The sequence below is a fragment of the Gobius niger genome, assembly GCF_951799975.1.
Source record: "Gobius niger genome assembly, chromosome: 1".
Classification (NCBI taxonomy): domain Eukaryota; kingdom Metazoa; phylum Chordata; class Actinopteri; order Gobiiformes; family Gobiidae; genus Gobius; species Gobius niger.
This window is the reverse complement of record NC_136852.1, coordinates 53,885,360-53,898,226: the sequence shown is the minus strand read 5'-3', so window position 1 is coordinate 53,898,226 and position 12,867 is coordinate 53,885,360. Positions and strand designations below refer to the sequence as shown.

The window sequence follows — 12,867 nt, the reverse complement described above, 5'->3', positions numbered from 1 at the left end:
GAGACGACCACTCGACCACCTCAGGAACTACTTCCTATTTTACCACCACTTATTCGTATTAGAGCTAGAACTGTTGCCACCGCTATAACTACGTCAACAATATCTTCAGCACTACCCATTTGGCCAGCCATGTAAAAACAGAGACAACACAATATGAAGTAGGTACTTTGAAGATAAACATCAATGGACTTAAGGGTTCGAGTCTAGGAAAGTTCCCTTTTGCAAGTTTGGTAGTGTGTAGGAATCTCTTATATGGAAAAAAGACATTAGTTCAAAGACACAGTTGGTTTTAGAACACAAGAATGCATGCAGACCCTTTAACAAGTGCCGACTCACCAGAACCCGGCTGTACTCAGCCACATCAACTTGGTGTTTCCACCTCACTAACATTTTGGACAAAGTACTTTTTTAGTACCACTTGCAAGGAGCCGAGTAGAGACAAGTAAAAAACAAATGGAAAAAGCCCAATAAAGTAAAGTAAAATGTAGCAAACAAGGTAGCTGCTGGGGTTCATCTTTGACTACTAAAACTCCAAAAGTGATTCTGAAATTGCAAATATAAAAGAGATTTAAAAACAAAAACAGCCATAAAACAGGCTTAAAATGTCAAGTACTAAACATATCTAGTTTCTTTACCGCTATGGTTTGTGACAGTGCAGGTTGTAATTCAGTGAGAGTAGCCCATGGTTGGCTGCTCTGGTTGGCTGGAGAGTGTAGCTCGTGCCATATTCAGGTGCATGTGAGGAGTTATGTGTTGCTAAACATCACTAAGATCCAGCCGCTCTGTGTGATGCCTGTGCTTTCCAATCTCATGCTTCACAGCCACTGCCCTCTCTCTATCAGGGGGTCTTATTTAAAGGCAGGACCCTCGCCGGATCACCAGGAGCATGTGTGATGTGCAAGTTCAGATTGGGACAATATCCAATGAATACTGTCATTCTGACAATGAGAGCTATGGTAATTCAGCGTTGGCTTCTACAAGTAAAGCAAAGCAATAAATAATCCAATTTTGATTTCCATCTCCTAACAAGTCTCTTTATGTATCTTGTTATATAACCTGTACCTGTCCCTTCTTTAAAAATGTACTTATATAATGAAAAAGGACATTTAAAAGATCTTCACTTCCTGTCCCTGCATCCATCTATAGCCAGTCTGATCACTGATTCAAACTGCATTTGTGGAAGAATCTAAGATAACATGAGGGATGTAGAGGGCAGTCGCTTGTGTACAGATGTCGTCAGAAACGTGTGTACTAGTAGTGACACTTGCTCTGCATTTGATGGATAGGAAAAGTTTGTTGCAGGGAGCCACAGTGGGGAGCTAAAGGTGGATAGCACAAGGCTCCAGCCGCCACCTCCCATTGTCTTGATAGGGAGCAAGAGATGTACAGCGGCCTCAAATGGAGGTGGCATCTGGTGCCCAATTTGTCATGCCTGAATTACCCAAGAGCTGATAAAGGCTGAAGTTTTAATAAAAGTTGGAGCCACAGATAGCAGGGTGAAGGACACTGATGAAGTGTCTTGGGGCCTATTTCCAACCAGAGATAAGAACCTACAGAGAGAGGTGGGTCGAGGGGTTCGCTCACTGCGATAATACGCTGATGCCCAAAGAAAAAAAAAAGTGCTGTTGAAATGCAACACAGCACACATAATGGAAAAAATAATAAATAAGCAAATAAATAATGATGATGATCTAAACGAGGAGAAGCCGGGGTGAGGCTGTGGAGTCCTGAAGCGTCTCTGCTGTAATTTGGCCTCCCGCCAGCAGCCATTGCTCACCCTCAGCTGCGACGGCAAGCTCCAGATGTGCCAACGGCACGTTTTGGATTTTGCCAGCTGACTGCACCGTTTGATAGCCCGCTCTCTGGATGCCCATCACCGGCCGCAGAGATAGAATTAAATGATGATGATCTTCCCACAAGTTGGGTGAGGAAACAACGCATATAAATCTTGATTTGATCTCAGCGTGAGAAGTCTTTATCCATCATCACTCTTAATGAACAAGTCATTAGCTGCGATGAATGGCGCTCTGGGCTCCTGCTCGCCACTGCTGCTTTTGTTTGCAGCTTTCAGGGGCAACTTCCTGTGCCCTTTGAGAGGGTCAAACTCATTCCTCCAGATGTGGGGTACCCTCGCTGCTCCTGGGGTGGCTGCACACCCATGTACTAAACAGGGCTGCGAAAAATGAGCCCGTAGTGACTTCCTCAGCATTTACTTCACTGTCTCTGCTCTGCAGGTCCTATCATCCAGAGAAGCACATTAGCAAACTCGGTGGCCGCCTATTATGCTAATTTTATGTGCACAATACTCCACTTGATGCAAGCGTGCTATGTAAACAGAAAAAAAGCTTTTTGTTATGCAGTAATAGAAATGTACTGAGGAGTAGTAACACCATGCTGTGTGCAGGCTCCACTAAAACACAAACATACAACATCAGCACTGGGACCAGACCTGCTGTTTCTACATCTTCAAACCGGATGTGCCTTTTATCTGCGCTGATAATTCCTCTCACTCTTTAAAGGGGACATATCATGCTAAATCCACTTTTTTAGCCCTTAAATGCATTTTGTTGTGTGTTTGGAGTGTTTAGAAGTACAGAAAATATGAAATTAGTCTCTTCAGATACTCCATTGATATCTTTATATTCTGTTTTGGTCATATTTTGCAATCTGTTCCGATTTTTCTATTCTCTATTACGTTTTTTGAACAATTACGTCACAGTATTTGCAGCGGAACTGCCAAATTAGGAAATCGACTCCCGGCCCAACACTTCGAGCAATCCGCCATTTTTTCTCCTCGCTTCGATTTTGTAGTCCAAGCTCAAGGATGCCGAAGTTACGAGACGATAAGTCAAAATGTTCGGTTGTTGGATGTAGTGACCCACATGCTTCATTACACCGTCTCCCAACACCAGAACCTCTTCGAAGTGCCTGGTTGAGTTTTATTTTTCGCGGAAATGTACCCACATCTGTGGGTAAAGTCATTTTTGTGTGCGCGAAGCACTTCAAGGATGACTGCTTCACCAACCTCCGCCAGTATAAAGAAGGATTTGCCGAAAGACTTCGTCTGACTGAGGGCTCAATTCCTTCCATCTATGGAGACGACGAACAGAGCACTTCGGTAAGCTGTAAATAACGCTAAAAAGTATGATGATCAGACGTCTCTGTCATTGTTTTGTTAGCATTAGCAGTTGTACCGTCGTCATATGTTAGCGCTGTGTGCTCGTTTTAGCTCCTTGATGATGTGGCCTACGTGATTTAATGGAAGTGTGTACTAAAGTTTTCATTAGTCACTTCATTTAGCCGTTTTTGTCTCCTAAAAGACTGGATTAAAATGCATTTCGTGACGTTAGCTTGGCGCTAGCGTTAGCTCGGTGCTGGTGTTTGCTCGCTTGTTAACGAGGTCGAAAGACTTGCTTACAATTATTAGTCATTATCATTATTGTAGTATGTATGGTATTTGACATGCAGATTGTGTGTAAGTATTGTCAGTAATGTTAACAAAAGGATTAACCACAGCATTTGTTGTCACTGTAATCTAAAAGATTCGGTACTGTTATGAATTCTATTTTGCATTTACTTTACTTTCTTAAAACACACGGTGGTCATGGTTTAGCTGTAACTTTACCTTTGCCGTTAGTACTATTACTGTTGTTGAGTGTCATGACAATGGTCATTTAGCTGCTGTGGTTTCAGATGCTTTTCTTAGCGTAGCATATTGTCAATTCCAATTTTAGTGGTAAGATTAGATACTCGTATGTGTTGTTGGTGTGCTTGTTTTAACTAGAGAAATAATCAACGTTCACTTTATTTAGATGGCTAAACCAACAAGGCACAAACCAACATTTGCTGACAAAGGCTGTCAAACAAAACCCCAGATGTGCTCAGCTGGGACACAGCTTTCTATGAAAACTCTCCTACCCCATGTCAAAAGTACAGGTGAGCAAAAACGGTGTAAATGCCATTGTTTTAAATATGCTTATATTAAAGTGTTGCTAATATTACTCTTTTATTTTTTACTCAAAGGCACACAGGTAACCCCAAAGTGCTCAGATGTTGGAGTCTGCACTTCAACTACCACCTTTGTGCGGACACATGCTTTCCTGTCCTCCACACCAGTTAAGAGACGCCCGTTGTTTGATATTGAGGAAGAAATCACACCAATAAAGAGACCCTGTCTGGAGCAGACCGAAGTGGGTGTCGATTCTTTAGAAGGCAGCTCTACAATGATACAGAGCCCTCATGATCCAACCTACAACCCTGAAGACTCCATAAGTGCTTTGACAGAGGATACTCAACACATGTAAGCATAACAATACCAGTAAATATTTTTCAGGAACTTGTTGTTTGTTTATGTTTGCATGTTGTTTTTTTCTATAGCATGGACCCTTCTACACCGACCTACAAAATGCTTACTTATATTGTATATGAAAAATGCCTCTTAGAACTTTTTGAGGTGTGCCCAGTGTGTCAACGCGGGACAAGGGTGCGGACCAGAACAGTTGGGACTTTTCTGTGTGTAGAGCAGCGATGTCCACACTGTGATTTTGTAAGAAATTGGAATAGTCAACCACTCCATGGGGGCACTCCAGCAGGGAATCTACAGCTTTCAGTTGCTGTGTATTCTAATGGCGGCTCATTTTTCAAAATGGAAAAGGTATTAACTTTACACTCAATGCTTCAAAGTTGTAATTTGTATTTGTGAATATTTCCATATTAGAAAATGTTTGTTTGCTTAGATATTCCGAGCAATGAGGCTGCAAATGTTCCAGTACAACACCTATAGACGGCATGCCAGACTTTACGTAGAGCCAGCTATTATACACAAGTGGAAGTCAACACAGGCTGGTACAATGGAGAAGCTTAAAGCGCAAGATGCCATACTTGGTGGTGACATGAGGGCTGACACTCCAGGTATGTGCTGATCTTTCATTATTGTGCTTACATTTTTGTATAAACTTCGGAGAACAGGATTGATGCAATTACTAATATTCATACTGTGTACCTCAAAGGACACAGTGCAAAGTTTGGAAGTTATACAATGATGGATCTGAGGAGCAAGAAAGTCATTGACTTACAACTAGTTCAAGTAATTATAAATAACAGTGCATTTTCTCTGACATTAAACCACATTGAATCATGCTTTTATTGCTATTGCAGAGCAATGAAGTGGGTGGAAGTTATCATATGGAGCTTGAGGGACTGAAACGCAGTCTTGATGTTTTGAATGCACACAATTTACCTTTGGACTGCATTGTCACAGACCGTCATCCTCAGGTCCAAAAATACTTGAGAGAAGAAGCCAAGATCACCCACTACTACGATGTGTGGCACATAGAAAAAGGTATTTAATCAATGTTGATAAAATTATAGCTGTATATTGACTCTTTTTTTTAAACATGTATAGCTCTACTCTTAGTAATAACTTGGTTTCTTGTCTGTTTTACATGTATTTGTTCTTTAGGGCTGTCCAAAAAGATGGCAAAGGTAGCTAAAAACAAAGATTGCACAGAATTGAGCAAATGGCTTCGCAGTATAAAGAATCATATCTACTGGACAGCTGCTTCCTCAACGACCCCCCAGGAAAGAGTAGCAAAGTGGACCTCCATTCTGAACCATGTGACAGACATTCACACACATGATGATCCTGCATTCCCTCAGTGTTTACATCCACTGCAAACTACACGGGATAAAAAGAAATGGTTAAAACCAGGTGATGAATTTATTACCTTCTACTATTTCATTGATGTAGGCAATCAGTTTAATCTATATTTGTTATAGCTACACCTGCATTCTGCCGGCTGGAGAACCTGCTTACATCCAAGAGGATTCTCAAGGATGTTGAAAAACTCAGTCCCCACTTGCAGACTTCAGTCGTTGAAGCTTTCCACAGCATCATCTTGCTCTTTGCCCCAAAAATCAATCACTATCCTTTCCTGGGAATGTTGTGCAGGTAAAAAGTATTGCCAATGTGTTAATAATCGGTCAATTCACTTTTTTCTCACTCTAAAACACAAAAATTAGGCAAGCAGAATGACCCTAAAACCTTAGAACCCCCTCAGTAAACCATCACTTATCACTGAGGATGCCACCCACCCCTTACATTTCACCTTATTAGTTTCAAATACAAGGAAAAACGTCTTCTAAGATATAATTCATCCTACCTGCCCTAACTGTCCTAAACAACACCCACACGAGAGGGCCACTGTATTTGTGTTTTTAGTTTGTTCAGTGTTTGTATTCTGAGTGTTTTCATATAACTTTTAAGTGTATTATGTTGAAAGATGAATTTCTTTTTAACTATATATATATTCTGTTCTTTTCTACTAGGCTTTACCTGGCAGCAATGCATTTCAATGAAAATTCTCACCGTCTGCAAGCTACCACTTCATCTGGAGAGCCCATGTACAGAATGTCTTGCCCCAAGTACAAGAAGGGAGAAAGAACTTCTAAGCCCATCAAAACACCAGCAACCTTGAGTAAGTCCTTTAGGGACTTTTAATGTGTCTGTGTGTTAATTTGGTAACCTGATTTCAATAAATATAAATCATTATTGTAGCAGCATTTTAATAACATAAAATAAGTTGAAATTACAACATAATGATGTTCTCATGCAGAGGACAACTGAACCAAAGCCACACAACAACAATAAATACCTTTTATGCCACTGTAAATGGCAGTGCAATAGAACACACTTAAGCAAAAGTCATTTTCTGTCATTACAGATTATGTTGACGACATCATGGAGCTGGTCTTTGAACAAGTTTTCCCTGACCCTACTCCGTATATGGACGAGGTAGAAAAGATCCACATCCCACCAACCCTCTCATCGCAGTATCCACAACCAGACAAGGCAACAGTGGTCTCCGCTTACGTCTCCCGCTTCAATCCAGGACCGGTCTGAAGCCCACATACTGTCCCTCATTGTCTGGAAACTCCTGCCGTATCCTCAAGACAACACAAGACGGCAGGACAACACGCACTTTCCGACCCAGATATCCCCAGCGCCAGGAAACAAAGCACCTGTATGCACAATATCTGTAACGACTAAAACACAAAGAGGAGAAATTACTGCGTTTGCAATGAAAAAAATATTTTGTTTCTTTGTATTTAGAAAATTGTGTGTGTGTTTGCAGTGAGTATGTAACTTTGTAAATTTGTATTTCAATAAATGGAAAAAAACAAAAATTCACTTACTGTACCATTCCTCTTAGATGTAATGGCCCATACTGTGCTTTGTAAACATTTATTGCATTTTGCAGAGAATACTCATTGAGACACACAGGCTCAAATCCAGGGTGATCCACCATGCATTTCAGCTGACAGGACACTTCCTCCATTCGAGCAGTAACCTGTAACAAATGTTTAATATATTATGGAGGATTGTGTATAGGCTACTCAATATGTACTAATATATAATATGTACTAACAAAGCACACTGACCTTAAGAGTTTCTCGACAGCATCGATTTTCTACCTCAGTTGGCATAGTTGCACAGTTACCACAAGAACACCTGAACACATGATTGGAATAAAGATAAAAACAAAAACATCAGTTTTGTGGAGCAAATAAATAAACCACATATAGCATATACAGTTATACACATTAGAAAAAATGAAGATTGCAGAGATATCGCAAAGGGCTGCATTTCTGACTAAAATTCAGATTTTATGCGAAGCACTGGTCTAGTACAGGGGTCTCCAACATCTTATTTGATCATTTCTTTTACAGGGTACGCTACTTTTACAGAACAAGAATGTCAAACACCTACTTATGCTTCAAAAACATTTCTATATACTACTTAGGTGCAGTCCACCCATAAGAAACAGTTGCCAGAATGGCAGTATAGGCCTTATACTTTACAATATTGATTGAACTGTTGCAAACTGCAGATTGTGTTCAGCATGTTCAGAACACAGAGAAGAAATGCATCTAAAATCAGATCCCTGGACTAGTAATATAAACTTTAGATGATAACTTAACACAAACAGTTCAATTGTTTATAAAATAACTTATATTTTGTTTTGTGAGTGTTAAATAGTCGTATTACAGGCAGTATTGTAGTAGTGGGCACGGATGGATAAGTTAGTGTAAATACAGTAACACACCATTGCGATACATCCATATGAAGACGTTGATCTGCAGGTTCATCATCTTCATTTTCATCTCGCTCCGCCGGGTCCGACTCTGGCTCGAACATGTAAGGCTGGATGGACAAATCTTCCGTTGCTGACATTTTGTAAATAACGTGTGAATAAAAAGTTTCTGCGCCGCTATATAATCGTATCTCTCCTATAAAACTACCAAAATGGCCGAACGGGGTGGAGTTGACCCGAGTGTCACCTCTGCAACCTGGAGAGGGGGCGGGGCATGAAGTGTCTCATTTGCATTTAAAGAGACCGCACCAAAACGAGTTGCTCTCAGACGCACATCAGAAAAGGGGTAGCAAAGGGGCCTGTAGAGCTATAATAATGAGGAATTCAGACCCAAGCATTGCAGTTCCGCTTTATGTAGACCACAACTGTTTGATTTATATGTAAAAAGGAAGGATTTAAAAGCATGATATGTCTCCTTTAAAGCATTTGAGTTCCTTATCTTCACTACAAACGTTTCTCCTTTGTTTATATTTACCGCCACTGTGCCACTAAAAGCATTGTTAAAGTATTTATCAGTGTGCACCGTATACCCCGAGGCGAGCGCCGCCTAAAACACACATAAAAGTTGGATGAAACTGTTGTGATCTCGTTCCTCTGAAGTAGTGCGCTGCGTGAAATATGAAAAAGATGAGGCATCAATCCGCCTCTACAGCAGTCAATGTGAAGAGATAAAGGTTGACACTAGATAATTGAAAATATCTGGCACTAATACACTAGAGCCCGCGTTGCTATTTGAACATAAAGGAGAAGACAGGCGTGTGAGTTTTCTTGTTAGTGACAGCTGCCATGTTCCCAGTCTGCAGGGATGGCGCTCGTGCGACTTGTACAGTACGTGTGAAGTTCCCAAATCCCCCGGGACACCTCTGTACATGTGTCTCTGAAGAAGGGCTCAGTTAAATCATAAGTTTAAATCTAGCAGTGGCCCGAGTGTTTGAGAAAAGAAAGGAAAATAATTTTTTTTAGTTTTACTCATGGGATTTTTATGACCCTTTGAAAGAGGTTTGGGCACAATATGAGGAAAATATCCAATATGTAACTATTAATTTTTATAGCAATAATGATAAGATTGAGGGGGAAAAAAGTTAAATCCATGTTTAAGTGAAGTGAGTGTTGCTCCAATGAAGCAAAGTTGAAGGCAAGAGAACTATATTTACAAGAGAGAAGTTGTCCACGACTTTGTCCATGAAGATTCACAATATTACATTGTCTTGCATTGTCTTTACCATTCAAGTCGTGCTTTCATCTTAGGTGTTATTAGAACAAAAGAAGAAGGTCGCCACTACACGTGTGGCAAAAATAACCTTTTTTTTTTTTTTAAATGCCATATTTTCCGGACTATAAGTCACACTTTTATTCATAGTTTGGCTGGGGCTGCGAATTATACTCAGGTGTGACTTATATATCAAAATATCAAATTTCTCATTATTTTCACACTGACAGCCGCAAGAGGGCGTTCTAGGCTTGTGTACCAGTATCTGCTACTCCTATACCACTTAGGCTTTAAAAAATGGTAATCGAGCAGCAGAAAGAAAGTTCGGAAGTTACGCTTGTCGCTTACTGCAATGAAGAAAACAAAAAAAGCTAATTGCGGGCTAAAAGCTGGATGGCCACAGCCAACCACGAATTCGCAAATGAGAGCGTGAACAACGTGCTGCCGGAAGAGGCTTGTAAAACGGTGCAGTTACGCCTCCAATCCCTGGTGGTTGCCATTGGTGCGACTTATACGCCGGAGCGACTTATATATGTTTTTTTCTTCTTCATGATGCATTTCTTTGGCTGGTGCAACTTCTAGTCCGGATAATACAGCAAGTGTTTGTTTTTTATTCTGTACGCCACTACTTAAATAGTCATTTGTCCCAACACATTACAGTGAAGGGTCTGACAGGAAATATTTACAGTAGCACCATCACTGCATTGTACAATGTTCTGCCGTAAAACACTGCTATAAGAACAACCTATCAATGTAAAACTCTTTTTAAGAAAACATTGTAATATTTGGAAACTAATGGCACTGTGGCTGGATGAGGAATGGCCGCGGTGCACTGTGCTTTCCTAGTGATCAGTCTAATGCTTCAGCTGATGAAATAGAAATTTACTGATGTTGTGGATACGCACCATATTTATCTGTGTTTCCAGTTTGAACACGCGCTCAGTATAGGGTGCACAAGTGAAATACCCATTACTGCATGTGTCAGTGTCATAAACAATAGCATCGACTCCTCGCGAAGGGGAAGGCCGGTAATGGAGGCAGTGCATCAATGTTCAGCACAAGGTCTGCAATTCACACCAGGAGAACACTCACCTGAGCAGGAAGCACTACAGGCTGCCATTAAACCAGCGGCACATGGAGGCGAGAGAGCTACGTATACGCACAGCACTTACGGGGTCACTTCCCACAATGCAACAGCACTCACTGGTTTAGAATACAACGCTTTCTGCAAAAACAACAAATACTAAATAAAGAGTCAAAAGGCCTTAAAAAAGTCTCATTTTGTTTTCCATTTGTAAATGAGAGATTTTAATCAAAACAAATGCAATATATCATAGAGAACTTAAATTGTACATCGTTATTACAAGATTAGAGGACGGTAGTTTGATATGGCACATCACTATCTTACACTTCGTTGGTGACATAATGCAATATTGATCAGAAACCACTTATTAAAAGCATTTCTTGTTGCTCTGGGAAGGAGGGACACGCTGTGCTAAGGAGGCACTGGTTACATAGGGCATACACAGAGTTTGGGCTAAATTAAAGGAGCATTGTATAAGATGGTGAATAATCCTCTCGTCAGATTCAAAGATTACTCGTCAGTCAGGCATGAATGTCTATAAATCTGGCATTTTCTGATAGTAATAATGATGCATTATTGAAATATTTCAACGTGTATAATTACTCTTACATTAATAGAATTTGAATGACAAGTATCTTTGTGTGCTGCTTCTAACTCCACTAGGCACTGGATCCATCAGCATCATCAGTGTCTTGAGCAGTTGTATGGATGTCACTGTGCCAGTGAATCCTACTGTTCCTACCTGGTCAACCCTTACTAAACAAAATCCACAGCCACCTACTTGGAGTACTATCCAACAGAATCATTTGCAACAGCCAAATTATACGTATACATGAGAATGAGAACTTGGTGTCAGGATTTAATACTCCGCTCCAGAAATGTTTCGAAACATTAAGTGCCGTCAGACTGCCCCTTGATAATTAATAATGAAAGTGCAAACATTCTTCTTGAGGCTCCATAAAGTAGTTAGACAGGCCTCTCATGGACTGTAATGTGACACGCCCCAAGGCAAAAAGTGCAATTACTCAGGAAAAAAAGTGCACAAGCTCCAAAGGGGCTGCCTCTTTTTAAAGTGAACATTTAGTCCCGTCACAAGGGAAACAGCTATAAAACATAACAAAACAAAACAGAAAACAAAATATTTATTCTGGATAAGCATTTGACAATTCCAGCCAGCAAAGTTGTAACATTGTGCAAGAAACTGTCAAATGTACTTACTTCATTTCTAGGGACTGGAGGATGTGCAGGATCTAATTTCTGCTATTTGCTGATGATATTGAAGCGACTGGGATGAAAATCAAACCGTTAAAAGAAAAGGCTTGCCCTCTCCAGGTCGGAGGAGAGTCCTTGCCTCAAGTGGAGGAGTTCAAGTATCTCGGCGTCTGAGATTGACAAGGATCAGAGCAGTGATGCGGTCGCTGTATCAGACTGTCATGGCGAAGAGGGAGTTGAGTCGATTTAGCGGTCGATCTACGTTCCCACCCTCACTTACGGTCATGAGATCTGGGTAATGACCGAAAGGACAAGATCGTGGATACAAGTCGACCATCAGAGATCGGGTGAGGCGCTCAGTTACCCGGGAGGAACTCGGAGTAGAGTCGCTGTTCTTTCACATCTAGAGAAGGCAGCTGAGGTGACTCTGGCCTCTGTTTCAGATGCCTCGTGGTCGCCTCCCTCGAGAGATGTCAAAACACAATGCAGCTGGAGGCTTAGCTTTTTGGTTCATGAGGGAAACCTGAATTAGCAAAGAAAACTCACCCAGAAACAAGGAGACCATGCAAACTCCACACAGACGGGTAACACGGGCAAGATATTTAACCCGGCAGCATCTGTTTCTAAGCACATGTGACTTCCTATCTGGTATAGTTAGTTTTCTAATAGCTTGGGTGTCCTTGTTCTTTGTCAGAGTGTGAATGTGTCTCCTTGACAGTTTTGTATGAGCAGTGATAGCGCTGCCAGCTCAGGCTACCTCTTCACTTGGGCTCAGTTGTCAGAGTTTTGCCCCTGTGGCCATAACAGCAACCTTCTCTGCGCCGCTCTCTGTCTGTCCTTCACTTGAGTCCAGCCCCGAGCGCGAGACTGTCCCGGGAGACCTTCACGAGCCCAGGACTGTCCCGCTGCCTCTCATGGGACTGCAGTTTTTAGGTGAGCTTGCCAAATCGCTCACCAACATATGATACATTCTGGGTCATCTGGGTCTTACCACTGCAAAAACACAACTTATTTTTGTTGACCTAAGGGGGAAAGTACTGGTGAATAGTAACATGTTCTCACTTTGTCAGGATTAAACTTTAACATCACCCCAACATCCTGTGGCACTGCGGTAAGTTTTGTTTTTTAGCTTGAATTAATGTTTCAAGAAATAACTTCATTATACCTCAATCTTCATATGGCCTGTATCACATCGATCAAATATATAT

At 41.1% G+C, this 12,867-nt stretch overlaps 1 protein-coding gene across 1 annotated transcript; it reads left to right on the top strand.

Annotated features, from left to right (window-relative positions):
• Positions 1-2,616: 2,616 nt before the first annotated feature.
• On the top strand, positions 2,617-7,063 carry LOC306972784 (uncharacterized protein). The gene is made up of 11 exons (XM_079569490.1): positions 2,617-3,118; positions 3,813-3,936; positions 4,024-4,300; positions 4,378-4,654; positions 4,737-4,911; positions 5,010-5,086; positions 5,158-5,341; positions 5,462-5,710; positions 5,779-5,950; positions 6,328-6,476; positions 6,723-7,063. Exons 1-11 carry the CDS (start codon positions 2,825-2,827, stop codon positions 6,899-6,901), a joined length of 2,157 nt encoding a protein of 718 aa, XP_079425616.1. The 5' UTR covers positions 2,617-2,824; the 3' UTR covers positions 6,902-7,063.
• The last annotated feature ends 5,804 nt before the right edge of the window (positions 7,064-12,867 follow it).

Coding starts and splice junctions, on each gene's coding strand:
- LOC306972784 (XM_079569490.1), top strand. CDS start 2,825: ATGCCGAAGTTACGAGACGATAAGTCAAAATGTTCGGTTGTTGGATGT. Junction 3,937..4,023: donor ACCCCATGTCAAAAGTACAG/GTGAGCAAAAAC, acceptor TTTTACTCAAAG/GCACACAGGTAACCCCAAAG. Junction 4,912..5,009: donor CATGAGGGCTGACACTCCAG/GTATGTGCTGAT, acceptor TGTACCTCAAAG/GACACAGTGCAAAGTTTGGA.